We start from the raw sequence: 27466 nt of genomic DNA, 5'->3' as shown, positions 1-27466 counted from the left end.
ACAGGACCCCGGTGATTCCCCGTCAATCACTGGCTCGAGGTCCCGGAATACGCCTTTTCGATTCTAAAAATAATCGACGAGACGGCGTATAATGACACCTTCGGCCAAATTCCCTCCCTCCACTACGATGATACCATCCTCATCTTCATCTTTGTCTTCGTCATCTAGACGGACCTCATTCTCGAAGACATCACATCCCGCAAACCGTCTTTCGACGACGACGACGACGACGAGATCAGAGCCATCAGGAGGAAGAACCGAGACGACTACCTCTGATGTCGATGAGAAGACGATCATTATCGCTCCGGAGAATTTTACGACCGAAGTTGGGACAACGACCGACATCATGCCGAGATTAAAGAAGACGATATCGATCCAGGATCAGTCGAGTCGGATGCCGTTCAAGAGAATCTTATGGACGTACTTTGGAATAGGTGCGTCGGGGCGCAGATGTGACGGTCGGTTTCGCCAGGCCTGGTCGAGCTAATGATGTGTTACATGAGTCTAGGTGTCGCTTTGATCGTCTCGTTCATGGATCAAACGGCTGTCTCAACAGCTGCTCCGGAGATTGGAACGGATCTAGGAGCTTCAGCATCGATATCATGGCTGGGTACCGCTTTCTTCGTCTCGAAGTGAGTGCATCTCTCTGATCCGTTGTTGAGACCATTCACGCTGACGGTAACATTGCTTACTAGCTGCACCTTCCATTTGGTCTATGGCAGGTTATCGGACATATTCGGTCGAAAGAACATGCTTCAAGTCGCCGTACTTTTCCTCGCAGTGGGCAATTTGCTTTGTTCATTCGCGCAAACGCCCGTGCAGCTGTACGTCTTTCGAGCGATTGCAGGTATGGGTGGTGGAGGGGTGAATGGGATTGCTATGGTCATCGTGAGTGGACAAAATACGGGTGTGCCAAGGATAATGCTGAGTCGAAGGTCTGCGATAGGTGTCTGACATCGTCCCGCTGAAAGAGAGAGGCAAATACCAAGGACTCGTATCTGTAGCCACATCCATTGGTAACGCTATTGTAAGTCCCGTCACTCGTGTCCTCCCCTTTCAAACATCGCTAAGTAGCTCGTCGATTCCTAAGGGTCCGTTCGTAGGAGGTGGGTTGGCTTCAGCAGGACAATGGCGATGGGTTTTCCGGACGACCACCTTTCTCGGCGTGATTGTCATCGTTCTCGATCAGATCATCCTTCCCCTGAAACCGGTCCACGGATCAATGAAAACCAAGATAAAACAGATCGATTATCTGGGTATCTTCCTCTCGGCGGCAGGTACCGTCCTGCTGTTAGTACCGATTTCTGGAGGAGGTTCGACGTTTGCTTGGGAAAGCGCGACCGTCATCGCGATGCTTGTGGTAGGGGCGGGATGCATGGCTGCGTTCTTTCTCAGTCAATGGAAATGGGCCTCTCTCCCCATCTTACCGCGTGAGTGAAGGTTCTGAAGTCAGCATGATCACAACCAAGGGCCGAAGACGGACACGAGAACTAATGCGATACGCAGTGAGGTTGTTCAAAGATCGTACGGTCTCGGCCGTCATGTCCCAAAACTTCTTCATCGGCATGATATACTACGGGGTGAGCAGCCCAAGTCTGATCCATGGTTCGGAGACTCATTGTCGCTCCTCTCTCGTTCCAGAACATCTTCTACATTCCCATGTTCTTCCAATATGTCAAGGGCTACTCCGCTCTGGTGTCCGGGGCCTTCGTGCTAGCCTACACCTTACCTCAGGCGGTGTGGGGTTTCGGTGGTGGATTCTACATCAGCAAGACCAACCACTACAAGCGCATCATTGTGAGTGTCCTTCGATCGTGCCGGCTACGATAGGGGGCTCATTCTCGCTCTTGACAGGTCGCCGGTGCTATTATTTGGACGATCGCCCTTGGACTTCAGATCATCTGGACACAGAATACCAACATTGGGATGGTGATCGGTTTCCTGGAGATCAACGCAATTGGTGTCGGATGGAGTCTTCAAACGAGTAAGTATCGCGTTCTCACCTCATCAATCTCACTGAGAAGTGTGGCTAATCTCGCTTGATGGCTGTCCTGATCAGCTCTTGTCGCCGCGCTTGCTACCACGCCAGCTCCCGATCGAGCAGTCGTCACTGCCGCTCGAAACTTCTTCCGAACAATGGGCGGCGCATTCGGTCTTGCCGGTGGGTGTCCATATCTTCACCTCGTGATCAAGTTGTCATCCATCAGTTTCTGATCGCTGAACAATTGACTGTAAAGTTGCCAACGCGATCTACAACAACGTCGTGTCGTCTCATCTTGACACACTTCCCCTCAGCGACGCTACCCGAGCCTCTCTGCTCAGTTCTGCATTATCGCATCTACACGAACTAAGCCCATCTGATCTGTATGCTGTCCGAGGGGCTTATGCCGCCGGGTTGAGGATGTGTTTCGTCTGTTTCACAGCTTGTGGAGTATGTTGTATCATCACAGGGGCAATGGTCGTAGTGAGCGATTTTCGACTTTGATGTCGAACCTTCTCGTCTTGTCTCGTATCCCGAGCTGATGAATGTCCGGATTTAGGAGATACCTTTCCGTAAAGATACGCCTGAATTGGAAGCTGAACGAAGAAGGGCTAGAGGGATTGTGGATCCTGAGAAAGGCGATCAAGGGCCGGAGACAGTGGTATCCGATGCTGAGAATGGGACGGATGAGGATCGTCGAGATGAAGGTGAACAGAGAAGAATGTCATCTTCTTCAGAAAGCACCGACACCGAAGTGGTTGTGACAAGAACCATAACACCGAACAATGAAGGTTCAGGCCCGACAGGAGGAGAGGTCGTCGGTGGGACAGAAGGGCAGAGATCGGAGCCGGACGCTTGGTCGTCGCTTGGAAGTACGCTAGCAGAAGGACTTGATAGGGTAGAACAGAAGGTGGAGGAGCAAGTCGGACAAAGAGAAGAGAAAGGTGTGAGATGATCGACACGAAATTGTACGATGGGGTTCGCACTATTCTTGGTAGATCGGCAGAAACTTTTTAGATTCGTGTTCTGGTGACGAGCCATGGATTTGCATTGCATCGAGATTTCTGATGCTAGAGCGGCGAACGATACGAATTGTCGAAACGTCGTCTGCGCTACATCTTCACTACTGAAGGCTGAAATCAGCATCAAGCAATGACGCTCAATCTCCTTGAATGGGAGAATAGATCGACAATACTTACTCTCAAATCACACCAATCTCTCCCTTCCTACCTTCCCAACTCCGAACTGCATACTTGCTCTTCGTTCCTCTCCGCTACAGGCAAACGCAAACCCGTCTTACTGCCCCACCTTCTTCACTTCGTACACGCCAGGGATGTCGGCAGGCACATGCTCGCACTGGCATCTCTCCTCGGGAGGGACACCGGCCAAAGCCTTGGGGAATTACACACAAAAAGTCGATCGATCAGCGTGACGATCTTTCATTCCTACGATCAATGCAGGCTCAGGGAGAGGGCGGGCGGGTCCCCCATCACATTTGTCCTGCCTAGGAGAGATGGGATGAAGATTGCAACGGTCTGATGAAGGACAGTGTCCAGGTTGAAGGGAGGTCAGGAAAGCAAGAGTAATATACGTACAGTCTCAATGTGACCTCCTGTATGGGTTGATTGGTCAGTGTCGTTATTCAAGTGGGCACCGAGTCTGTAAGAAACGTCATACGTACCGCATCCCCACCAGGTTGGTTTCCCATCGTTGGGACAAGTTACTCGTTTGCACATGGTCTGCTGTTATGTCGATCCGTAATGTTTTGGATGGAATGAGAGGTCAAGATGGATCACACATCTGACGGATCGATTGAGACTTCAACTCCGGCGATGTAATCAACCTCTAACCGGCATCTGAAAGTGCGCGCCACTGCTCATACGAGCTGGAACTCATCTCTTCATTCATACGCTCTACTGTATCGCAACCTCTACTAAACTGTCTCTGCGCCTGTTTGTCGCTCATCTGCCCTTGACTCACCAGATGTATACACAGACTGACCTCGAAATGGACCAGACACCGTCATACACAGCCATCCTCTCACGCGCTACCGCACCTAAACCTTCTCTACCAATCATCTGCCTAGACCCCGTAATCGTCTCAGTCACCTCCAGCCGCAGAATCGCCTCATGCATTTCGGGTGTCCGCCTACACCACCCCATGCTCCATCTCCCTTCCATCTGAACTCGACCTCTGTTGGCTATACTTAGCCCTTCCTAGCTGTCGGCTTCGTCCGTACAAGCCGCGATGAATCTGTCTGTTCGACTCCTGATGATGAACCCCGCGCTCCTCGTCCCACAAACGGTCGTCACGGTCGCTCATCGGTGCGGACGGTTGCAGATAAGCCGGACCATAGCCTGGATGCATCAAGGGACCAGTCGAAAGAAGAGAGCCAGGTTGGACGTTCATGGCAAGGTGGGGGCCATGTGGGGGGAGCGTCCTCGAATCAAGGTGATTCGGACTAAAAGGAATTGGCACAGGGACTGTCCTCGTCTGGGAAGTGGGGCGCGCATAGTCCTGTGGTGGCTGTTGAGGGCTTGACAGGCTTTGATAGCTCGCACTCTTCCTCACAGTTGGGCCCACCAGCGAATGATACTGATTCGATGGTGCGGAAGGAGCTCGACTATCCGGTAAGGGATCGTGACCACCAGTGGAGATGGGTAGCAGAGTCACTTTGTCCTCTTTGCCTCCCTTCACTTGTTTAGGACTCTCCTTGGGTGGGTCTATACCGTTCTCCTCGCAGTATTGCTTCAGTTCGAAAGGGTCGTAGACTGCCTTGATCATTCCACCTTCCTCCTTGAATCCACGTGGTGCAAGCTTGGCTCGACTTGCACTGTTATCATTCGACGATCCGAGAGGCGAGGGAGGACTGAGTGGAGCTGCATCTTGTGGCGCTAGTGGTCCTGTGTTCACTCCGAATCGCTCTGATCCCATGTCCTTGCCAGGACTTTGAGGGGGAGAAGGGTTCGGAATGGGTTGCTGAGGGCAGAATGGGAGCGTAGGGGCAACTCCTGCGGGAAGATAGCCGATTCCCCAAGCTGCACAGAGCATCTAATAATGAGATCAGTATTCTTGCAGGATGTCTGATGTGGTGGAGACTGACCGGAAAGGGCATCCCACTCTGAAGAGTAGTGCCCCCAGGGTTGGTAATGCTTTGGTCATAGGGTGGCGCGGTCGTTGTCTGGGGCAGCGGGACTGGTAACGATGTTGTCGGCGGTGCGTAAAGAGGCCCAATTGTAGGAACACCATAGTATGGAAACATAGGATACGCGAAGGTCGGGTTGGGAGGCATCGCCAATGGGGCTGTAGGGCGGGGTCGAAGATTGACAGGTGGAGCATACAAAGAAGGCGACTTTGGGCTATACTGAGACACCATGGAAGGGCTGATCGCCCTACCAACATTGTCGACATACATCTCCTTGGTCTATGTCTGTTGTCAGGCCAACTTCTACGAGGTTGCTGACCAATAACTCACCTGCACATCAACTGCAAGTACTTTCCTGATCTCAACTTTGATAGCTGACCCAAAGGATCGCGCTCCATGCTTTAGGTCCTACGTCAGATCTCTACTATGCTTTCGCCCTATCACACTCACTTCGAAAGTGATTGCCCTCTCCGCGGCGGTCTTGTCTTGAAACAATATCCTTGCACTGGCGTATGTGCCTTGGCCATACTTGGGGCTGTACTCTATGGCGTTCTGAAGCGACGCTCAGCAAGAAGCTCGAAGTTCAAACTGGTAAGTGAGTCTTGCACTCACGATTACACCGTACTTCTCGAATCTCCGCAACAGGGTGAACTGTGACTCGAGCTGCTTGTTCAATCTGCCCACGAATATGGCACTGTCATCGATGTACCTTGGCGCTTTCGAAGAGGTATCTTCTTTCAGGATCCTTCCACGATAAGTGTGGATGACTGCTCGGTGAAGATGGGGGTGCGTTGGGCTGGCTTCCTCCTCAGGACGATTCTCCTGGACTGTTGGAGTGTTCCTAGCTGGCGACAGGGGGTTCTCTATCTTGGGTTCGATGAGAGGACTCCCTAGCACACTGTTGGCGCTACTTGCAGCTGCGTCATTGGGTACCGGAGGGGCCTGTTCGTGAGCTTTGTGGCCTGCAGGCTCATGACAAAGTGGCGATGTCAGAGTCAGTCCATCCTGAAGCTCTTGGTGGAGGCGAGTGGTGGGCGATCGCGGGGCAATAGAACTCTCCGGGTAGGCTTCAGGGCCATCGATCGGATAATGGCCATCCCTCTCATCAGCCCAGCGGACCAGAAATCCAGGAAGCTTTTGTAATTCCTACAGCAAACAGCAAGATACGATGAGCTTACGACTATCACATTCAGTGTGAAGGCACTTACATTCATCAGATGACGGCCGTCTTGCGGACCACCGACGGCGACTAACCACCCCTGACCTTTGGTTGTCGGCGGAAAGATGTTGCAGACTTCAGCGAAGTATCCGCACAGTCGAGGTATGAACTGAGATATTCATGAGCATTTTACCAGTTGAAGTTCAATCATACTAAGCTCACCTCCCTCTCCGGAATCCTGCGTCTCAAGTCTACCTCGGCTATCTGCTGAGCCGACTCGCCTGTAGCCTCCATTAAGTGAGACCACAATCTCTCGATTGAAACTCCAGTCGGACGAAGTCTTGCAGACCACATCGGTCGCGTGAAATTGTGCTTAGGGGCATGCGGAACTGCGTCCACACAGACTGTTGCCGGCAGAATGCTACGTGGACTCGTCGCGTGATCATCATGCTGGTTGAAATTGGTTGCTTGCGCCGAGGTGCCTCGATCGTGCCGCGTAGGAGAAGCGGATCGTGCCCTTTCATCTGCCCGTGCACCGGTTACTCGAATATAAACAGTTCGAGTGAGATGAGCAGCTTCAGAACGTTTGATGACAAGTTCCATCTCGGTAGCGGCCACTCTGGGAGCGGATCGAAATCGGCACGTATGTCGATCAGGATCTGCCAAGCAAGCCTCAACGCTGGTGGGATCCTGTGAGTTGGAGGTCGAGGTCAGCATTCGATCTCTTGGAGTTACCTGAACTCACATCGAAAACCACGAAACCTTTCTCGCAACGATCACCCGTCACCTCATAGTGGAAGCTGAACAACAGGGTAAGTGTCAATTCAGTGCCAAAAAGAAGTAGAGTGGGGACTTACGTCGCTCGGATGTGCCCCCACTTGGCAAAATGTTGTGCGAGCAGCTCCCTGACTTGGTCAACTCGTACAGGAAATGGGAACCTGATCGACCGTCAGCTCGCGAAAATATTGGAATCACAGTATGACTCACTCCACAAGTAGTCGCTGCTTGGCAAATTGTGGACTGTACATGGGGTGGGGCGGCCGCTTCCACCAGTCCTTGCGGCGAGGATGCCACATCCTTTCGGTTCTTCTCTCGTATCTTCTGCTGTAGTCGGTACCGGTGACTTGAGGTGTCACCGGACTGATTGGTACGGAACTGCCACCCGTCCTCCTGACAGACAGAATGGTAGGAGGCTTGGCAGTCGTTGTAGGAGGAAGCGTGGACATTTTCGCTGGATCAGGTGCTTCACTCTCACCATCACGAATTTCCGTTTCACTTGAATGAGTCAGAGCGGGAGTTACTTCCTGCTCGTCTCCCGAGTAAAACAAGATCACAGGATCCGGAGCTTCCACGATACTGTTCCTCTTCGACAGCGACCCATCCGTAAGGGCAGTGTCGGGGATTGGAGCAGGAGTAGGCGGTGCTCGTGGAGAAGCTGGTGGAATCCCACTCGCCCATTTCTGGAGCTGTGCAGCTTTATTCCATTCACTTTGAGGGGGACCTGTGGCCACATCCCAGCCCGTCGAGGCGATGGGGGGTTTATTGTTGGTGTCAGTGGGTGTGACATCGACATTTTCTTGTCCTCGAGTAGCCGAGGCATGTCCCCCACGCCTAGACTGAGGAACAGCAACCCGAGTGACATCCCAGTGACCGGTGCGTTGTATATGCGCTGGATCGTGGTATGTCGGGACAATGGCCTTGTCGGTAGACTCTGCTATTGTACGCTCGTCCAAAACTTTCGAAATGGTGTTCTCCACGAAGCGGGAAGTAAGGGTAGGCACTCCGGATCTGCCATCGTGGTGGCGATTCGCCCTCGAGGTCGGCGGCGAGACAGTGGTGCTGCTAATCTCGCCTGGATTCTTAGTCTGAGGGAAATGATATGATCAGCCCTCGATCCAAGCTGACGTCATCCATTCGACACTTTCAACTTACCTTGAAGTCGAAGTCAGGTCGAGTAGAACTACGAAGGCCGCTCACCCAGCCGTCATCGTCTCGATCGCTGGTGGCACCGCCATCCTTGACGGTGACCTTGAAGAAGCAACAACCAACTCATATCAGCATTATCCAAAGATCAGTATTTGACCGGCGGAGAAAGATGGCAGTGAAATGATACGTGTAAAGCATCGAAGCAGACGATAACTTAGACGACAAGACTGACCTTGTCACGGTCCAGCTCGTTCTCTTGACGCTCGTGGTTGGCAGGAGAATGAGCAGTCTTGTGTACAAATCAGCGTGTCTCCCTTCTTTGGGATATGGGAGAGCCTTTTCTCATTTGGACTTACTTCACTGTAGATATCTTCACAAGCCATTTGCTCAGTCGAAGCCGATACAGACTGGAGAGGGGCCCCTCGATCTTGGGCAGATTGAGCAGAGTGCTGGACGTTGTACTGATTAAGCGAATGAGGCCGATGATGGCTTTGAGGATGAGGTTGTCGGTGGTAGGCTTGTTGCATTGCAGTCGTGCCCGCGGTGAGCAGCCCATGTTGGGATGGAGGTAGGCGGCCGTGAGTGGTCACCGAGGGTGGAGGTCCATGAGAGGACATCTTGGGGTGATGCGATGATGCTTTCAGCTGGGTGTTGAGTGAGTAATGGGAAGGAGAAGAGGAGGAATGTGGGAAAAGGAAAGCAGAAAACGTCACGGTCAGATGTTCTTGTGGAGAATGATCTGTGATAGCAAAGAAGGGTTGGAAAGGCGTTCAGAAGATACTCTGGCCCTCCTCTACCTAAGCTTCTTTGACTATATGACAGGACGAAATGAGATGACGAGGTGGGCGGGTGAGAATGACGGCGAAGAGGGAAAAGAAGAGAAAGAGGGAAGAGACTGAACTTCCGTTTCTCTCACGTCAGTATATTGTTTCCTTTCCCCCCCCCCCCCTTTCCCCCAACCCCCCACTCAACGGTTTCAAACACGATCGGGACCTGGTGAGGGGGGCAAAGCAGTACCCTTCCTCTGCTCCCGTGCGCTGGCTGATTCGGGAATGTCGGTGGTCTGTGCGTTGGGTACGTAGCGACTTTGCCTCTGGCGATCTGTGCTCAGATCTGCTCACATGTCGACCTCCCAGAACAGGTAGGAGCTCTTGAAACGCTGTCAGTCTTTGCTTCAGATGAACAAACGATGTGAGTCACCGGTTGAGATGTCAGAGGCGGCCGTTGGCATCGACGTGAGAGTGAACGATCAGAGAGTCAGTGAAATAGCATACCAGTCGGAGAACAGATGAGCACGCGTCTGTTAAATGATACTAGAATCAACCTCAGTATCTGCCGTCGCAAACAGGGAATCGTCAGGCACTGCAGTTGTAAAGGACCCCTGTCGAGTGGCATTTCCCGAACGACCTCGATCACACCTACGCTTACTTTTACGCCGCTCGCGGTTGTGATCAGTCTCTTTCTCCGTGACCCGTTCGTTATCTTGATGACCTGAAAGTCCTGCTTGAGCGATCAGCATAATTGATAGGTCTGAATGAGTGGAAGCTCTTTTCCATTCGTGGTTATATGGCTGACTTCCTTCAAGATTAGTATGTGAACGTACATGATGAACCGACGAGTTTTGAGGGATGATACGACAGTGTTTCACGGAGAACTGACTACTCGGAAGGGAATTCTGACATTTCGGCAAACGGAAGCTGCCGAAGCTCCACATTCGCGATCGACGCGCCGCACCGTTACCACCTCATTCCACAGCGAACGTCTCACATACTGCCCATACTGACATGTTCAAGTAATGAAGACGAGGACATTCCTCGACCTGTCCCGAATTCCAGCTGATGGGACACTAATCGTAACTCCACCGCCTGCAATTATAAGAGTTCTTCAATTCGGATCATGTCACACATTCCGTCCTCTCGTCGACTTTTCTTCTTGGACATGAGCGTCCGAACTTGTTGAATGCGGAATTACCATTTTCGGCGACTTGGCCTGTGGAGCTAGCTCTATCGACTTCTTATCGACCTGCACCCATCAGCGAAACTAGTCCTCCTTTCCACTCCTTCTTCGCCTCAGCATGCGCAGTTCGTTCCAGTCTGGATCGCAACTTTATCTAAACAACCTCTCCATGGTCCCAGCATGCTCACAAAGATGTGTCTCTGTCATCACGCATACTGATCCAGGATATGAGTAAGAATTGACCCGTCTATCAGGGACCATTGTTCTGCTTGTGGACTGCCGTACCGAATATTCGCACTGATAGCTTCAATGTCATCCGAACATCTCGTCCTGTCCTTCTTCACTAAAGGTGGGGACTTGATCTGTTTTGTTGACACAAAGCCAGGGTCATTCTCATATTTGGAAAGCACTACTTTTATGCTCTTTACTCAATGCGATTGAATGCAGAAACGATTCAAATGACCCTTGATCCAGAATGTGGGTGGGATCTACTGACTGAGAGTGATCAAGCGCAAAAGAATACAGAACTTATACTACCTCGACTTGCACTCTTTCATCTTCACCATCTCATCCTCATCCCTAACCCTCCTTCGCGTTAATCCTCACAAAATCCTCTTAGCCCGACCATGTTTTCCATGATGCGATGCCCGACTTTTTACGCTCTTTTTCTCGCTTTGCCGGTCTTGGCCACTCCGCTCAACGAACGAACAGCCCATCACGACGTCTCTCTGTCCAGTAGAGCTGTGCAGAGCAGTCAGGGATGGTTCTCTTACGGGTGTTACTATGGTGAGCAGCGTTGACGTCCTAGTCCCGTACCATTACGAGGAAGAGGCTGTAGAAATGCGTCGAAGAGACGTGCGAAGGAATCCGAGATCACGCCCGAAACAGCACTGAGGAGGACATGAGTTGCTGATGCACATACCCATCGCGCAGATTGCTATAATGGGATGGAACGGGAACTCCCGGTCCAAGCTTATGTAGACCAGAACAACAACCCGGACATGTGTGTTCAGGCTTGTAAGGATAAGGGTTTCTCGTACGCCGGACTACAATGGGTGAGTAGGAGGTTTGTCCTTTCGTCGGCCCTGCTTGTCGTACCTTGGCCGCCCCACATCGGCACAATCTGCCTTAAGTTTCTTGTCATTGTGACTTGCTGTAGCTTGTGGACCTCCGCTAAGTTGAAGATGTATTCAGGGCGACGAGTGTTACTGTGGCAACGAGCTTGCTGGACAAGCTACCTCTCCCGGAGAATGCGATCACAGGGTGAGTCGTAGTACTTCCTCGCTTGCTTCCATTACTCCACCATGACCTTCTGGCCATCTCAAGTAGAACCATCGTCCTGTTCCCGTCATCGATGCATCACCGAGAGAGCGTTTGTTAGCTATATTCAATACTGACCGCAACTGGAATTTTCTAGTGCGCAGATGGGCAAAACAAATGCGGCGGACCATGTCGCAATAACATCTGGTCCGTGAACCGCAAGCCAGGACACTAGACCGCATGAGGTCCTATTTTAGCGGGTCTCTGGTCTTGACACAAGTCATTTCATCGAGCTGCCAGACATCTCAGATTGACAGTTTTCGTCCATTCTCTCCTTCTGACATTTTGTGGCTACTTCCTCTTCCTGGATGATGTTTTTTTCGGTCGTCACCATACGGGCTGGTCCCGGTTTTTTATGTCTATACTATGAGTTTTTCACTCCTATAACGTCCCTGCTAGTTCCTCTCTATATACGACCCTCCTATGATCACCTACCACGTTCTCGTATTATCTTCGCGACGAACCTATGCATATGGTCGCCTCTTTCCAAAACCTACTTTACACACTGCAGCGACCGAGCGGAAGAAAGATGATCAGCGATACGTGGCATTTTTTTTCACGTTCCCATCCACTCACTTGGAAGGGTTTATCAGATTCAAACCAGATTTGTTCCCGGCCCGTTCCCATCATTCTTTCGACAGAGATTTCTGCAGATGCAGTTCTGAAGTATCATGCATTCATCTGTCTCTCAGTTCAGGTTATACTTGTCTTGCCTATCACCTAGAAAAACAACATCGATATCACCCCTCGACCCACCGACCTTACCCTTCCACAGCGAATTATAGCAGCAAGATGCATTTGATGTACACGATCGACGCGAGTGGGAACCGGTATGTTCGATTTTCCTTCATGTTTTCCGTCGTCTCTCCTCTGGCTCAGATCCACCCTTCTCCTCATCCTCTTATGTATCCTACCATACACGGCAGACTATCTCAGATTAGACAGGTTAGCCTCGAGATGACTTTGCTGACATGCCTTCGTTATCCAGGCTCTATACACTTAAAGTGAGCGAAACATCCCCGACCCACAGACATCTGATGATAGGATCATTATGGTCTAGAGGGGACAAGATACTGATGATGTTCTTTTCGGACGATTGCTAGAAAGTTACATCGGCTGGAAAACCCACAAAATCAGCCCATCCCGGTATGTTTCCTTCCTCCATGACACAATTGTTATCCAGATCCATCCGGGAAGTCTCCTCCCTTCTCATCCCACCCGCTTGAATCCAGACGCTTTTTGACCTCGAGTCGCTAATGCCTTTTATGATTGGACAGCCCGTTTCTCACCCGACGACAAGTTCTCGAGACACAGAGTCACGATCAAGAAGCGGTACGTGTCGTCTGATGGATAGTCCTTCATTTTCATGATGCGGGCTTGGGCTAATGAACTGTCCTTTCTACAGATTTGGTATCCTCCCTACTCAACTGCCTTCCAAGCCTTTATAATCTCTCAGTTGGACAGGAACCTGCCGATGGGGATGGGATCTGGCTAGAAAAGACTCTTGGTTTCACTAGACTTCGCATGAATGTTGTAAGATATGAGCTGGCGAGTTCGGTTGAGCAATGGTCATTCTTGGTGTCAGGGACATGTCCAGATATACCATTATGCGAACTCGTAATTATTATCGTATACCAGTGATCCTCACTGCCTACTGTCGTTTCCTCCGCAGCAAGCCATCAGGCTCTTTAACTACAAGCCTCAACATCCTCTTGTTCTCGTCATGTCTCCGCAAAGGAGTCTTCTCACACTGCTGCAAATCGAGTATCACGACCACCCTAATCTATATTCCCTTGTACATCCCATCCTAATTCCTTCTGTCTCTGATGCTCTTTCTCCGCTTCAGTCGGTGTCATTTTCCCGTTCGCGATACTTATTCTCGGCGGAATACCATGTTCGTGGGTGTACGGTCTATCTTCGTCCGCCCATATTTGGAGTAAACGAGCATGTTGTTCTTGTACCCATTGGTCAAGTTTGCACCAATCTGAGCGAAATGGACGGATATCAGCAGGGGACGCCTCAGTCACAGGGGAGACAACTCACGCAGAGCGACAGTCGCCGTGGACACATTCAGTTGATTCCAGTCTCCCATCGTCCAGCCCATATCGATCCGCTTGATTGGATCTGTTACAGGATCGAGATGTCTCAACCACTGACCCGTTCGAGCATCCTCGATCTTCGTGATGTGAGCGAGGGGCATATCCGCATTGCCTATCCATGACACCTGAAGACAAGGATAGGTCAGCCTAGGAGCCCATAAATTTCAAATCGAGAGCAGCGGCGTCAAGTATGTGTCATGATGGGAACATATACTTACTAGGGGCCAGCTCATGGCATAAGCAAGACCTCGGAAGTAGTCTCCGAAGTAATGTGATCTCCCCGCTGACGTTCCCCAGTACACATTCTGCGCACAGTCCAGATCTTTGAAAGCCGAAATGACATTGGGCATAACGAGGATCGTCTAGGAGGGCGAACATGTCAGTGCATTTCTGGGCGGTACCGCAGTGAATTAAGCCGACTCACATCATCATCCGCTTTCCTTTATATGGCAGCAAGCGATTGTCAGCTGGTTTAACTCCATATATGCTACATAAGGTCAGCTTACATGACAAATCTTGGTCTCCCTTTTATTCTCCCTGGACCTTCATATTCGTGTGCAACCCATTTGAAGTACTCGTGCGTCTTCCCCAGATCTATGTTGTCGATCATCTGCAAGTCGATCCATCAATCATCAGTATCTGTGCCGTCACTTGGGTCGCCCTTGACTTTCGGAAGTCTTCCTGATATACGAATAAAGATCAAAGTCAGGCAGGTTCCACTCACAGGCAACATGACCATATCTCCGTGTTCCGACATCTCCTCTCGCACTCTTGTCAGAAGCTTTGTCCGATCTAACGCTTCTTGACTGATTGGCTTCTCGGGGTACGCCGGCGTTCCCAATATGAATTTCACGGTGACTAGATCCTTCGGGAAGTCAGGTATGATGACTCGTCGATATCTACGTCAGTGGACAAGAGATGTTCAGCGATGACCACAGAGGACTTTGCTGGTGCCTGTAAGAAAGGCAGGAGTGCTCATAGGCGATGGTCGAAGACAGGTTCAAGGAACACTCACAGATCTCTCCTATCTTTCTTATCTGCTGCCGAGAAGATCCCCAAGAATATCAGAACCCCTTTATCCTCTCCCTCTTGGGGCACATCACAACCAATCTCGCTCGGTTGTCTCCCACTCAACAATCCGAAATCCGGCTCCTCGAAACTCCTCTGTATATCACCCTCTACGAGATGCGCATCCTTCCCCTGTGCGACATTCTTGCCTTCGCCCGAATCGGCAGGTGTGTCGTGTGATGGTGAAGTATTGACCACGTCGTTCGAGCCCGCCGTCGGGGTCGGAGCGGTCGCTACGTTCAATGCGAGTATGACGAGGAGGATGATCGAGATGGATAGCGTGTAAAGAGTTGTTTTTAATCGGATAGAAGGTCGGAGTAAGAGTTGAGGTGATGAAAGATATCGATAGAGCGGAACCCGAGTAGGTGGATATGCTTTCGCTGTGGTAGAGGTCATCGTAGCTACACCTGTCGGCGCATTAGGATAGGCGGATAGAGAAAGCTCCCAAAGACAACAAAGAGGTTGGATGGACAGTCGCGGATTCGTATGGTTTCCTTGAGACTCCGGCGTCAGGATCGTGCCGTACCCCAAAATCAAGCGCCAAGAATGCCGTGGATGTCCGCTGTTGTCGTCGGATTCAATTCGACCGACTGAGAGCCTTGTCACGGACCCCTTTCACCTGTCTGAGCCGCAATTCATGCGAGACCGTGATCAGGATGAGTGTTTTGATCTGTAAGAGGAGAGACAATTGCAACTGAGGTATACATTATTGGGGAGTGGGATACTGCATAGCAGAGGCAGGGGTGGTGGCGGTGGTGGTGGCGGCACCTAATCAATAATCAACCCTCTCCCTGTTATGATTCACGTGGTAGAATCGTGTCTGTTCCTGAGAACATATATCACATCGCGAAATGACCTCCACTCGTTACAGCGTTCCAGCTCCGTCTCATTTCTTGATCTTTCATTCTACTCAATCTATCTCTGCCAACCTGATCTCCCTACGCGCATACGTAGACATGTCCGACTCTACTGCGCAGACCATCCGACAGCTCAAGATCAAGACTGGAGTCGTGAAGCGGTACGTCCGAGCTTTCAGAGCTTCCGAGCTTCGACGTTACCGAGACTGAGCAGTTGTCGGACCAGATTGCACAAGGAAGAATCGTCCTATGAACAAGAGGTGATATCTCAGAAAGAGGTGGTTCAGAAGCTCAAAGACGAAGGAAAGGATGGAGCCGATATCAGAGCAGCTGTCAGCTTGAGTGCCTATTCGGCGCGGTGTCTATAGCTGATGAGGACGTTCGTGTCTGCAGGAACGAGTGTTGAAAGACTCTGAAATGATGGTACCCCGAACACGAAAACAACTGGAACAAGCATTCCAAGAGCTGGAAGACCTGGTTGTGAGTCAATCTTCCTCCCTCTGTCTACCATTGTCTCGTCGATGCTGGAATGCTTCATCCTCAAGCTGGACTAGTCGGGCTGATGTCACTTGCTTCGGCTGATAGAACGCTCTGCACTCCGAAGAAGCGTTAGCGAGCACCTCGGAATTCCAAGATGCTTTCAGCCAGTTGCAGCAGGTGGAAGCGGATTGGAAGTCGGACGGCAATTAGATGTCGAAGCAGAGACGACAATCCCATGCATCATGTTGACCCACAAGACCGTCCAACAAACCAATCATTCTGACCCCATTGATACTGTCGCGATCCTCATCAAGCTCAATGGCAGGTATGAGTAATCCCGCCTAGCTGTACATGACTGACTCAGGCACACTACCTCTGACACCTAAGCTACTGTGTCTTCGCTCTCATCCTCTGTGCTACTTTTCCTACGCCGATGGAGACGACCATTCTCCTCGTAAATCCGATTGAAGATTCTGAGGTGCCTTTCGTTACTTGCGCGGACCGCTGGGTTTTCGCTGTGTATGGTGGCCTCCAAGTCGGTAATGAGACCTTCGTGCTGGATCTGGTATTTGTCCCCAAAGGCTTTAGCCTTTAGGTCTGTCTCCCTCACACTCTTTTCTGCTTCTTTGAATCGCTCCAGGAGCGGTTCTTGTCAGGTTCCAGCCGTAGGTCAGCATAAAGGCTGGCTTCTTCTCGATGTTCATTGCGATTCATACACGAGAAACACGAGATCACTCACTTCGCTCGTCGTTAGACACCGTTCCATCATTCTCTCGCAAGGCGTCAATCGCAGATCTATCGGCTAGACCTATATTGTCGCAGACAGGGGGAAAATGCCAACATCATGGACCGCAAAGGTTAGGAATTCAATTTCGATCATCTAGAAGCAATGGAAAAGATGGGAATTCACGCTGATCTGCCTCACGTTCCAATCTCATGAGCTCCCATTCCTCGACATCTGCATCATGCAGTTTGTCGCATTAGCATTGGCCGACAACGAGCTTTAGCCGTGTCTAGACGCAATAGGGAGATACACTGCGGCTGGCACGACCTACAGTTTGAATCAAAGCTGGCATTCTCGTTGGAGCTCGAGGCTGTTGCACCTAGGATGAAACTCAAATTGCGTTGATGTCATTGGTCTAGAGAAAGAATACGCTCACTGCTATCGCCTGTGCGAGGCCAAGTGGGAGACTTCGAATTTCGAAGCAGCTTTCTCACTGTATCGTTGTGCAGGGAGGATCGGTTCGATTCGGACATGCTAGATGTGATTATTGTTTGCCGATGCGTCGTTAAAATGTCAATATGAGTGTTACGGATATCGCCTGGCTTGCTTTGCTTTGAGAGAAGGGGCGACGTAACAATGTCGAAGAAAGCTCTTGCTTGTGGGACTATCCAGTGGGTAATATATGCGTGAGTGACAGCAGATTGAAGCCTTCTTTCAGCTTTGTCGATCCTTTGATGGTACCAAAACATCATCCATTTTCCTTTTCGCAAGCAATGCGGCTCTATCTCTGAAAGCACTCTACACAGAGTATGTCGCACATCGTTACACGTCTCACTGCTCCTTTTCTCTTTGTTCCCCAGAAGATCCACTTCCTTTTTTCGCTATTCGCGTCTCAAGACTCGTCTTCAAGCCGTGAGCACAAACGGGGCAGAAGGCTAGACGTGAAAGGTTATTCAGAACCTATGTTCCAACTTGCAAGAAAGGATATTTGAGGTGCGTACAAGGGTAATTGACCTTTCTCATCAAGCATTCTTCGTTTGTCTAGCCTCCTGCAATCAGAAGACGTCTACATCTTGAAAGCAAGTAAAAGAAGACTCACGGGTCTCAAAGTGACGCTGCCGTCCATAGCATAGGTCGGGAATGCCCCTATGAATCCTTCAGTGTGATTGAATCTGTTAAGACGGATTCAACATGATGTCCCGCGCTATGATTTCATGCATGAGTGATCCAACATACCTTCCATTACCGCCATACTCGATGATCTCGATACTGTCAATCATCTTCCCACCTTGACCTGCTTTCTCTCTCTTCCCATCCTCCGTCAAACCCACCGTCACGACATTCTTCCCCTCGAGCAGCCCTTCACCTAATGACACTTCGAGCCATCGTCTATCATTGGTCCCTTTCCACGCCTTGGGGAATCCGTCAGAGAGATCCAGAGTTGCATTATTGAGACTTATGAAGATGTGTGAAGCGTAGGGAATGGACGAGATGGACGCTCGAAGTAAGGCTGTTGGGTAGTCTCGGGATGCAGTGTTATTGGATGTGAAAGCGACAGTATAAGATGAATCATCAAGATCGTGCCATCTGCCCGACTGGAAAGTCAGCGCCTGTACTGACACGCACGACAGAAGAAACACTCACGGGTACACTTGTAATGGTACTTGGGCATCTTCCACCCTGACCTCTTTTGGATTTGTGAGGAATCGCTTCCACTTCAGATCGTGTAGGTGATCGATCTTGTCAGAGCTGACGCCGAAGTATGCGAAACCTTGTACAGTAATCCAAAGGTCAACATCTCTTGCGAGTCCTGCTTTTCCAACTTCTGTAGTCAAGTCGACTCACCTCCTTCATACTCCTCTCCGACAGGTATCAGACTATGTCCCAATTCATGTCTCAAAACCAGTGGTCCATTCAGCTCCGAAGCAGTGATTATTCTGCAGACTCAACGTCAGCAGCAACTTTCGACACTTCTCACCGCTACTCATGCGACTCACGTGAACTCTCCACCAAGTCCGCCATATAGTGGATCATTGCCTATCCGAGACCAGTAAGCGGACTCTCCCCAATCAAGCAACACAGTCAAAGTCTCAAGCTTTCGAAATTCGACCAAAGTAGCTCACCAAGTAAGATGGGTTGATCACATCCTCCTTCCAAGCTGTCTTCTCTGAAGAATCTACATGCGGCTCTAGCCTTTTTCGGCTGATCCAGATATACGCCTCGCAGTTCTGATCCTGGTCTATAGAGGCCGAACGCGGCGCCGGGAAGTGGGGTATCATGTGTACCTATACCGGACTGCACATACACTATCATCGTTAGCTGATCCCAGCTTATCATATCCGTATTGCGAGCGTAACAGATGTGGTATAGTAGAGGTAGGCTTATAGGGAAGAGAGAGATCCAATATGGCAGCGTTGGGTGAACGACGACTCACGATGTTCGAGGGCAAGAAAGCGGCCCAGACGTTCAACAGATGAGAAACACTATACATTGCTCCTTCCGAAGAGACTATATCATCTTTCAACTTGGTCGCGTCGTCAACAAATTTCGCCTGCTCGTCAGGGGTATCTGCGCACAGATCGCTTGATCAGCCTCAGTCTCGGCGAGCAGACGTTGAATTAGATGTTTGAGGGAGAGCCTTGCTTGATCCGACAAATTGCCTCCCTCCGCACTCATGGCGCATCTTGCAGGACGAGGAAGACGTTGAAGGTGCGATGACAAAAGAGAAACAGCAGACTCACAACCATCTGCCAAGAACATCAGATTGACTCTATCGTCCCTCGGCCCAGAGCTATGTAGAGGGTAAAGCACCATCCCCGCTGGGGGAGGCACCGCTTCGTCGAATGCATCATCGGCATCCAGACCAGTATTGAGATGATACTCAGATTCCACTTCTGTCCCTAGAGGAGGTGCGAAGGGACGTTGAGTAGGTGAGGTGAAGACGGATGGGGAGAGGAAGAGGAGGGAGAAGCTGATGATCGTGTAGGTAAGCTACTTATACCTTGGCTCTGTCCTCACGCCTCAAGACTCACGAGAGAAGGAGGACTCTCATCGTGGAGTACAAGTAGTACCAAGAACTCCTGTTTGGTCCTCTTCTATCGCGCACTTATGGTCTCTGATGAGGACGTAGCATTCTCGAAATCAAGCCTCTTCTGTACACTCCCCCTTGTCGTCATGTTTCGAATCCATGTTCACGAGAGGGACCTCCACTTTCGGTCATCTCCTAAATCATGACCATGGTCGTCTAACATGCGTGAATGTAGCATAAACAGAATGTATACTGTGACCTGCCTATCAAGTTTATCATCGTCACCGTCCATACGTATGATACAACGCAACGTCATTCGTCCTCCAGGTTACCTTGATTCGCTTCTATTGGTGTTGATCTCATTGACCGCCTTTTATGAACCCCTTGATCTGCCCTACTCTTCTCAGGTAGTCTCTCGTCGCTACTCGCATTTCTGGCGCTACATCCTTCAACAAAATGTCCGTGACCAAGGGGTAGAACGTAGAAATATGCTTTTCGAACTAGAATTTAGCAGAACATCAGCCTGGGTATTTTCGATTGGCAGTGAGATCCAACACCGCTCACAGCTTGGTCCTCGAATCCATAACATCCCTTCAGAATATCAGTGACTACCGGCGTCCAGGCTGCAATATTTCTCGGTTGTGTTTCTGGATCTAAAGCGATGTAGTCCTTGATAATCTCGTTTGCCAGTCTGTATCAAGTATGTTTTCCCACGATCAGCCTGCTGCTCGATGCTAGATCACGGGTGAGACTGCATGAGGCGACTCACGGTACTAATCGCTCCAGAACGCCGTTCCTCGTGGCTCGATGGGCATCTCTAGGATCCTCGTACATTCTCAGTAGCACGTTAATCAACGTCGCAGCAGAGCTCGATTCCTGTTTCAGCAAGTTCGGCAACTGTTTCATGAAGCCTGAAGACGACAGTATCATTGTTAGGATAGAGATATCCAGTGTCTACAACCGTACTCACCGACTTTCCACAACTTCATCCTCAGCTCCTTGTCCGCATTGAACTTTCTCGCAAATCTCCAGCTGTCGTCCAGCACACCCATAAACCTCAATAGATGTTCTGCCGGGATGGTGTTGTAGACCTCGTCGTTCTGCAACAGCTCGTGCGTCGTCTCGATGAGCAAGAGTTGCAAGACACATTTGACGATGATTTGCTTGAAGATGCGTCGTTGTTCGCCATAGGTCAAGGTCGGAGGGAGAGAGGTGGGCTTGTTGGTTGCGGGTTCTAGCGGTGCGGGAGCTACGAACTTTTGGAATGGTGCTGGATGAAAGGCTCAAGAATCAGCTTCGTCACGGCACAAGAACGCTTCTGACGAGACTCGCCATCCTGGTCATCCAGTGTTCCTGTTGGCTCGACCTCTGCATGCAATGAGGGATCGAAGAGTTGGAATGCAGTTGTAGTCTTGAATAGTTGGACAAAGGCAGAAACGATCGACATCCATTTTTCAGTACTAAGCTTTCGAACATTTTGCTCCAGAAGCTGTTGGAAGCATGAAGTTCCTATCCTGGCCAGAGTATCGTTTTCTGTCCAAAAGAGACCGACGTTAGCTTGCATTCCCATATACACCAGTCCTGTTTCTCGCCAACCTCCCAAGCTATGATGTCGTGGAGGAAACTCTGCTTACCTTGGCAAATACAGGCCACAAGGATATCCAACAAACCATCTAGATACTTCTGCAAAACCTCGAAGTAGACCGTATATAGGTCAATCAGATCCCTCAACGCCGAGATTAAAGTGGTTGACAGCCAGACACTTAGATCTTCAGCAGATTTGAATCTGACGTCTGATTTGGCTCGCAGGACCGCAAAGATGGGGAAGAGGACTTGTTGGCAGACCGTATTCCAGAACTCGACGGAGAAACCAGTTCCATGGGTTTTGAGAGTCTCGAAAAGGCAGTCGAGGGCTCTGCGAGGATAGGGTGATCAGCGAAATGCGACGTAAGCCGAGTGCGCCACTCACAATCGTCTCACTTCCAGATCCTCTCCTGTCATGATGATCTCGTAGAAGGCATGTAACACAGGTAGCCAATACTTGACCAGTGGTTCATCCCCTTTCCCTACTTGGCCATTGGTCTCTTCTCCCGGCTGCGGCAAGAGACACTCGGGACACTGTAACATCTTCCCCACCAGCCCTCTCACCATCTCGATAGCTTGTAGACTGATCTTCTGGAATTTCGAGACCTTACAGAATTCCGTGATACAGATCGTGAGGTCTGAGAATGATCCGTATTTCACCACTAGTGAGAAATGTTCCCTGTACACTAGGGTGACTAGCTCGAACGCGTAATTGGCTACTCGCTCGGTGAGTACTTTAGATGCAGCGGAGAAAACGCCGAACATTGTTCGCCAACCTGATCGAAGATTTTGGACTCGAGCTTGGAGCATTTGTTGAAGACACTGTAATACCTTTAGAAACCAAGCAAGACACAGTCAGCGCGATGTGTCTGCTTTGAGAACCCGCTCACCATCTCCCGAGCATCTGAGTTCTTGTTGTTCACGATCGTGAATTCGAACGGTCGCAGAAAATCCTTTTGGAATCGGAAATGCGCCAGCTCTTCTTTCTCCAAGAAGTTCATTGCCAGCTGCCGCAGAGCGTCCAAAGCAAAGAAGCTGACGTTAGGGTTGTTGTGACAGCAGACCTTTTGGAGGGGTTCGCAAATGATCAGCTTGATGTATGTCAATGTGAAATTGAGAATAAGCAGCTGACCTGATTGAAGTGTTCTCCCAGGATCAACCAGATGTTTGACCATTCTAATCTGATTCTGCCCATATTATAGTAGGAAATTTCGACAAGTTTCTGCAGACTGAACATCCTCGGTCGAGCTGATGAGCCGGAAGATTGGATCTCTTCCCATGAGACCTCGCTGAGAGCTCGAACAAACTCAACGATAGCGGACTGTGGCGTACGAGCGAGCAGTTGAGCAAGATGAAATCGTAGACGAGACGATCGTAAGGCAACCGAGGGAAGTAGAAAAGAAGAATTCACTATTAGCGTTGTAAAAGGTTATAGGCACGAAAGAAAAAGCGTACCCCTGACAGATTCTTGCTCATCGAGAAGACCATGTCTGCCGCAACGGTGACCTGTGATGATCTGGATTCCTCCGCAACCTCATCGGCTGGTGCCCTTTTCTTTGCTGCGACCGACGATTTCCGCTTGTCCGTTCCAGTTCTGGGAAACATTTACAACCTCAGCAAAGATGCTCTGGTGCACACCGATGGCGACTCACGTTGTCCGATTCAGATCCGGAACGTCCATCCCGCTAGAAATCAACTGCATCCTCTCCAACTGACTAACACACACCAGAACATCCTTCCACGAAGCTTTCAGATTAGTTCCATCTGTCACTGCAATCTCCAGCAGACTCTTGATAGCCTCCACATTCTTCGCCTTCATCTCGCCTACATTGTTCAGGTAAGTGAATTTGGCAAGCGTTGTGACGAAGGCATTTCGCTCGAGTTCCATGTCGAAGAGACAAACTATTCTTATGGCTGATCGGAGCCCTTCCAAGCACAAGTCGACCACGTCCATATCGTTTGTTTCTTGCAACGGCGCTGATATACCCGCAAGGAAGGGCATCCAAGAGACTTCAAACATGAATCGCACGTGTTCTAACCTCGAAGCTGTGTGGTACTGATCGGTGGCTCGGACGACACCTCTTCGTTGTTGTCGCACCATCGCCTTGAGTAATGATTCCGTCTTTGAAGCCATATTCTCCGATTGAGCGACGTATGCTTCTCGCTGTAGATCACGTCCAACATTGGCAAGTCCGCCTGACGCGGATGTACTGGGGACTTCGATCTCGTCCTTCATCTTGATCTCGTTGCTCTGCACTTCATCGTAGATCTCGTCCAGCATTTCTTCCGGCAGGTCTTTGCCATCGTTAATGCCTCGATTGTTCTTGATGAACTCTGCCTTCGTCATTCGCTTTTGCTTGAAGTTCTTATTATGCGCATCGGTATTGAGCAGTATTACCGAGAAGGCGAGGATGTACGGTGTATCGGCGTTAGCGAACAATGTCGAGGGGTTGTTCTGCATGAATCGCTCCGCAAATTTCAGCATGAATCGATCGATCTTTTGTGCTTCTCCCGGTAGTCGGAAAGCTTGAAGGAACATTCTCAACGCAGCAGTGAAGTGCATGCCAGAGAAGTCGAGCATGTCGACGAAAGCGTGCATTGTCGCTACGTTTTCTTCGTCGCCTTCACCCAGATATTCTCCGATCATGGCCTTGCTGAGATTCTCCGTCGTAAGCAGGAACCTAGCGATGTCATGTGGCGCTTTGCTTCGGATGAAACCGTGTTGCACCAAGTAGGAGATACCTGATTTGGGCTTGAAATTGAATTTTTTGATTCCTTCTAGCAGAGTCGTCTTTCGTTGCTTTGCGCTCTCGAATCTGTCGACATCGTCTTCGCCAATCTCTGGTGTATTCACACCTGAAGCGATACCAGAGACAGAGCTTCGCCCTGAAGGATCCGACGGCCAAATTGGCGTGGGAGCGGTCAACTCGGCATTTGATCCAGACACAGATCCAGATGCATGATGTCGCCCAACGCCATCTTCGCTCGCCCGCGGCCCGTCTTCGTTCTGCGTTCTTGAGGTTGACGTTGAGGTGGACCAAGCGACCAGCGATCGCAGAGCCGCAACTAAGCATTCCAAAGATTGCCTGCGAAGTTTGATTTCCGGAGACAGACCTGCGTAATGGGCGGCGTTATGCCCGGATTCACCTGCCAAGGCTGATGTGCTGAGCGAAGGAGGTATAGCTGGTCCACTGGATCCACTCGCTTGCTTTGACGACCCGCCTTGATTCAATTCCTCTTTGCTGGGCGGAGCAAAGTGCGTTTGGCCAATCTTTGATACGATGTTCATCAGTCGTTCATAGATGTTTTCGAGAGAGCCACGATCGCAGTCGTAATTGATGTAGATCTCCACAAGTGCTTGTGGATCTTGGCACAGTCGAATGAAGACACCGAGAATGATCGATTTTTGTCGTATAGTAGAATGCCGCATTTCCAGGATAGGAATGAAAATCTCGTTGAGGAGAAGCTCGATCTCTTTCTGCTCGTCCTCGCAGATCAGTCTCGCTCTCGGCGATAAGCATAATGATCACGCACCTTTAGTTGTGCCCTCATCGACTTCAGCATACACCAAAATATCTCCACACTCAGCTCGAATACCTGGTATACAGAACTGACTGCGTTTCTCGATAGGCACGAACATAGATAGAGCTTAGTCGCTTGGAGAAAGGGGGTCATCTCAAGTGATGTGTTGGAAGGGATGCACACCAGAGGGTTGACGAAGAGGTCAGAATGAGACTTTAGTATGGTCAGAACGAGGTGTAAAGAAAGAAGCTTCGATCTCATGGCGTGGGATCGGAGATCTTTCTCGCTATGGTCATGTCGCTTGTCAGCATAACAATTGAGTCTCGCTAACAAGCGATAACTCACCTTTCGGATACCAGTGATTTCTGTGTGAGCTTACACAGCGCTCGGAATACCAAGAAAGCGTCCTTGACGAACAACTCCTCCGTCGGGATGGGTCTGCCATTCACATCAAGATTGCCCTCCGACTCGTCCATGGCGCCTCCCATGCTCGGACCCCGACCGTTTTGCATTGACGATGAAGCTGCAGGAGCGATCGGCTCCGGTACGTCCAGTGCATCTCCGTCCGGCACCGGAATAGACACAGTATGCTGAGGCAGTCGAGGCGAGGAGTCGGAATTGTCGAGCGAGGGTTCTGGATCATTGCCAATGGGCGCCGGGGCGATCGCGATGCAGTCATTTGGGTTTGGCGCAGAAAATGATTCCCTGTTGGCATTTTAGTGGCATGACTTGATTGAAAAGCACGAATCACTCACAGGGTCAACTTCCCTTCACCGTTTGTTTTCTCCTCTAGCGCGGGCGTAGGTGGCAGAGACGGTGTTTCTGATCCTTCCCGTCCATTCGCACTATCTCTTCTGGACGCGACCCGTCTTGCCTCATTCTCGCTTGTTCCGCTCCTCCTCCCGGTCATAGCAGCGCTCTTAGGATCCGGTCTGATCACCCTGCCAAACACGTGATGCACCATCTGGGTCAATCCTCCTTGCGCAACGACCTGGTTCGCCGCATCGTTTGATAGCAAGAAGACATTGTATACCGTTCTGACCGCTTTCAGCAAAGAGGACTGATGCACGAGCATCCCCTTGTCGGTCGACAGGACGATCGCCATGAGCGCTTTGACGACTTGCAAAGCGACTGTAGGCGGGGAATGTTCGGAGTAGGAAAGTGTGATGGTATGGGTTATAAGGTCGGGGAGTGGTGACAATCCTTTCGGAGGACCGTTGGGCTCCGCAAAGAATGAATGTGAGATGAGTTTAGAGAGGAGATCAAGCGATGTGATCAAGATGGGAACTGAAGTGGTTTGAGGATTGGATATCGCCAGTCGAAGCGGTTCGAAGATTTCCCTCGGATGGAGATATGCGGCGTTGGACCCTCCTTCACCATTCAGACACAGATCTAACGCTCGTTGCGCGGCGGCATGGAAAGAGGCGGACTTCTTCGCTTCCTTTGAATTGACCAGTATCTGAAGTGGAGGGGTGATGAGGACAGTCGATAACTGAGGACCAGGAGCGTTCATCCCCATATTGGAGAGAGACAGGGTGGCGGTCGACGTACGACGAGAATGTTGATTAGATCCAGCTCCAGGAAGAGGTCGTGGATGTGTGGAGTGTGGTCGAGATGGAGTGTGAGATACAGAAGAGGTCATCGAATGTAGCGATGTCACCGAAGCTGAAGCAGGATTGGACACCCTTCTCGACCCTTCACTATCTCCCCTCGCCATATACCCTGGTCGGGCAGGTGTTCCTGATCTACTCCCAAGCTCGACATCATCCAGTGTCTCCTTACTCTCTGTTCTGATGGACATGCCTCTCCTGGGTTTTGGTGGAGGTAGAGGGGGAGACGCCGCTGCCGTAGGAGAATTGATCGATGTGGAAGCTTCGTGCTCAGACTGGGCAACAGCAGGAGTACCTGCCGTAGATGATGGCGCCGGTGGTAACTCTTTCACAGGTGTTGGTGGTCCATTCTGTATCCCCAGACCGACAGGAGTAGCTTCAACAGCGATCTCATCCGGGCCAGCAGGTGGATCGACGCGCACCTTCACTTCTGGGGTGGAGGGTGGTGGTGATGTCGATATTCCGTTCGCTTGGACCTCTCCCATCTCGTTATAGTGATGGTCACGAAGACCTGCTTAGTCTGAGGGAAGGGTGCTGAAGATGCAAAGTGACAGAGAGTCGTGAGGTCGTTGTTGGGATAGCAGATTATGGAATGGACCGTGGACGTGTCCGAACTTGGCGCGAGACGATAATGCTGAACGCGGCGCTCACTCGACGGCACTAGGCAAGTGTAGATAAGTGTGGCACCTGCTTGTACAACACCGCACCGCCGAGCTACTTTGTACGGCGGCCTTTGGCCTTGAATCGACATCATATGCATACATGCATGCGTGAGTGCCAACGGTGAGAGACTTTATTGACAGTCAAGAATTGCTTGAAAGTCTAGGTGTGTTGGACTAACACTTGGAGTTCAGTCGTAGGTCAGCTCCGGTCCCTCTCTCTTTTCATGACAAGAGCAAGTTGCCTCATATATGTATATATATCCTTGGGGCTGAATGATATCAGCCGAAACCTGTGTGAGCTTGTGCTTGTTTTACGTAGCGCAAATTGAGTTGCTCGAGCTTTTG

At 50.5% G+C, this 27466-nt stretch overlaps 6 protein-coding genes across 6 annotated transcripts; 2 read left to right on the top strand and 4 right to left on the bottom strand.

Moving 5' to 3' along the window:
* Positions 1-346: 346 nt before the first annotated feature.
* IAR55_002686 (uncharacterized protein) lies at positions 347-2936 on the top strand (the record flags this gene model as incomplete). The annotated part of the gene is made up of 11 exons (XM_066945799.1): positions 347-434; positions 509-632; positions 696-888; positions 947-1027; positions 1091-1430; positions 1507-1580; positions 1642-1797; positions 1855-1984; positions 2060-2161; positions 2238-2464; positions 2541-2936. 11 exons carry the CDS (start codon positions 347-349, stop codon positions 2934-2936), a joined length of 1911 nt encoding a protein of 636 aa, XP_066803300.1.
* A 1193-nt stretch (positions 2937-4129) lies between these two features.
* IAR55_002685 (uncharacterized protein) lies at positions 4130-8828 on the bottom strand (the record flags this gene model as incomplete). The annotated part of the gene is made up of 13 exons (XM_066945798.1): positions 4130-5032; positions 5085-5405; positions 5457-5525; positions 5577-5678; positions 5739-6272; positions 6335-6454; positions 6508-6975; positions 7031-7085; positions 7143-7223; positions 7273-8150; positions 8218-8313; positions 8444-8500; positions 8568-8828. 13 exons carry the CDS (start codon positions 8826-8828, stop codon positions 4130-4132), a joined length of 3945 nt encoding a protein of 1314 aa, XP_066803299.1.
* A 4437-nt stretch (positions 8829-13265) lies between these two features.
* IAR55_002684 (uncharacterized protein) lies at positions 13266-15050 on the bottom strand (the record flags this gene model as incomplete). Its single annotated transcript, XM_066945797.1, has 7 exons — positions 13266-13471; positions 13531-13711; positions 13805-13948; positions 14011-14026; positions 14093-14196; positions 14311-14485; positions 14602-15050. 7 exons carry the CDS (start codon positions 15048-15050, stop codon positions 13266-13268), a joined length of 1275 nt encoding a protein of 424 aa, XP_066803298.1.
* A 560-nt stretch (positions 15051-15610) lies between these two features.
* IAR55_002683 (uncharacterized protein) lies at positions 15611-16201 on the top strand (the record flags this gene model as incomplete). The annotated part of the gene is made up of 4 exons (XM_066945796.1): positions 15611-15672; positions 15738-15843; positions 15905-15991; positions 16097-16201. The coding sequence occupies 4 exons, from the start codon at positions 15611-15613 to the stop codon at positions 16199-16201; spliced, it is 360 nt and encodes a 119-aa protein (XP_066803297.1).
* Positions 16202-17546: 1345 nt separating this feature from the next.
* IAR55_002682 (uncharacterized protein) lies at positions 17547-19767 on the bottom strand (the record flags this gene model as incomplete). The annotated part of the gene is made up of 11 exons (XM_066945795.1): positions 17547-17650; positions 17717-17756; positions 17815-17887; positions 17952-18302; positions 18360-18486; positions 18561-18652; positions 18713-18752; positions 18839-19010; positions 19150-19283; positions 19457-19686; positions 19748-19767. 11 exons carry the CDS (start codon positions 19765-19767, stop codon positions 17547-17549), a joined length of 1383 nt encoding a protein of 460 aa, XP_066803296.1.
* Positions 19768-20102: 335 nt separating this feature from the next.
* IAR55_002681 (uncharacterized protein) lies at positions 20103-26944 on the bottom strand (the record flags this gene model as incomplete). Its single annotated transcript, XM_066945794.1, has 14 exons — positions 20103-20243; positions 20308-20434; positions 20513-20654; positions 20714-21013; positions 21076-21276; positions 21378-21658; positions 21713-22158; positions 22218-22391; positions 22460-22648; positions 22783-22921; positions 22980-24805; positions 24862-25135; positions 25195-25554; positions 25605-26944. The coding sequence occupies 14 exons, from the start codon at positions 26942-26944 to the stop codon at positions 20103-20105; spliced, it is 5940 nt and encodes a 1979-aa protein (XP_066803295.1).
* Positions 26945-27466: the final 522 nt, after the last annotated feature.

This window comes from Kwoniella newhampshirensis, chromosome 5, assembly GCF_039105145.1.
Source record: "Kwoniella newhampshirensis strain CBS 13917 chromosome 5, whole genome shotgun sequence".
Taxonomy (NCBI): domain Eukaryota; kingdom Fungi; phylum Basidiomycota; class Tremellomycetes; order Tremellales; family Cryptococcaceae; genus Kwoniella; species Kwoniella newhampshirensis.
The sequence above is the reverse complement of the archived record's forward strand: the minus strand, read 5'-3'. Positions and strand labels throughout refer to the sequence as shown.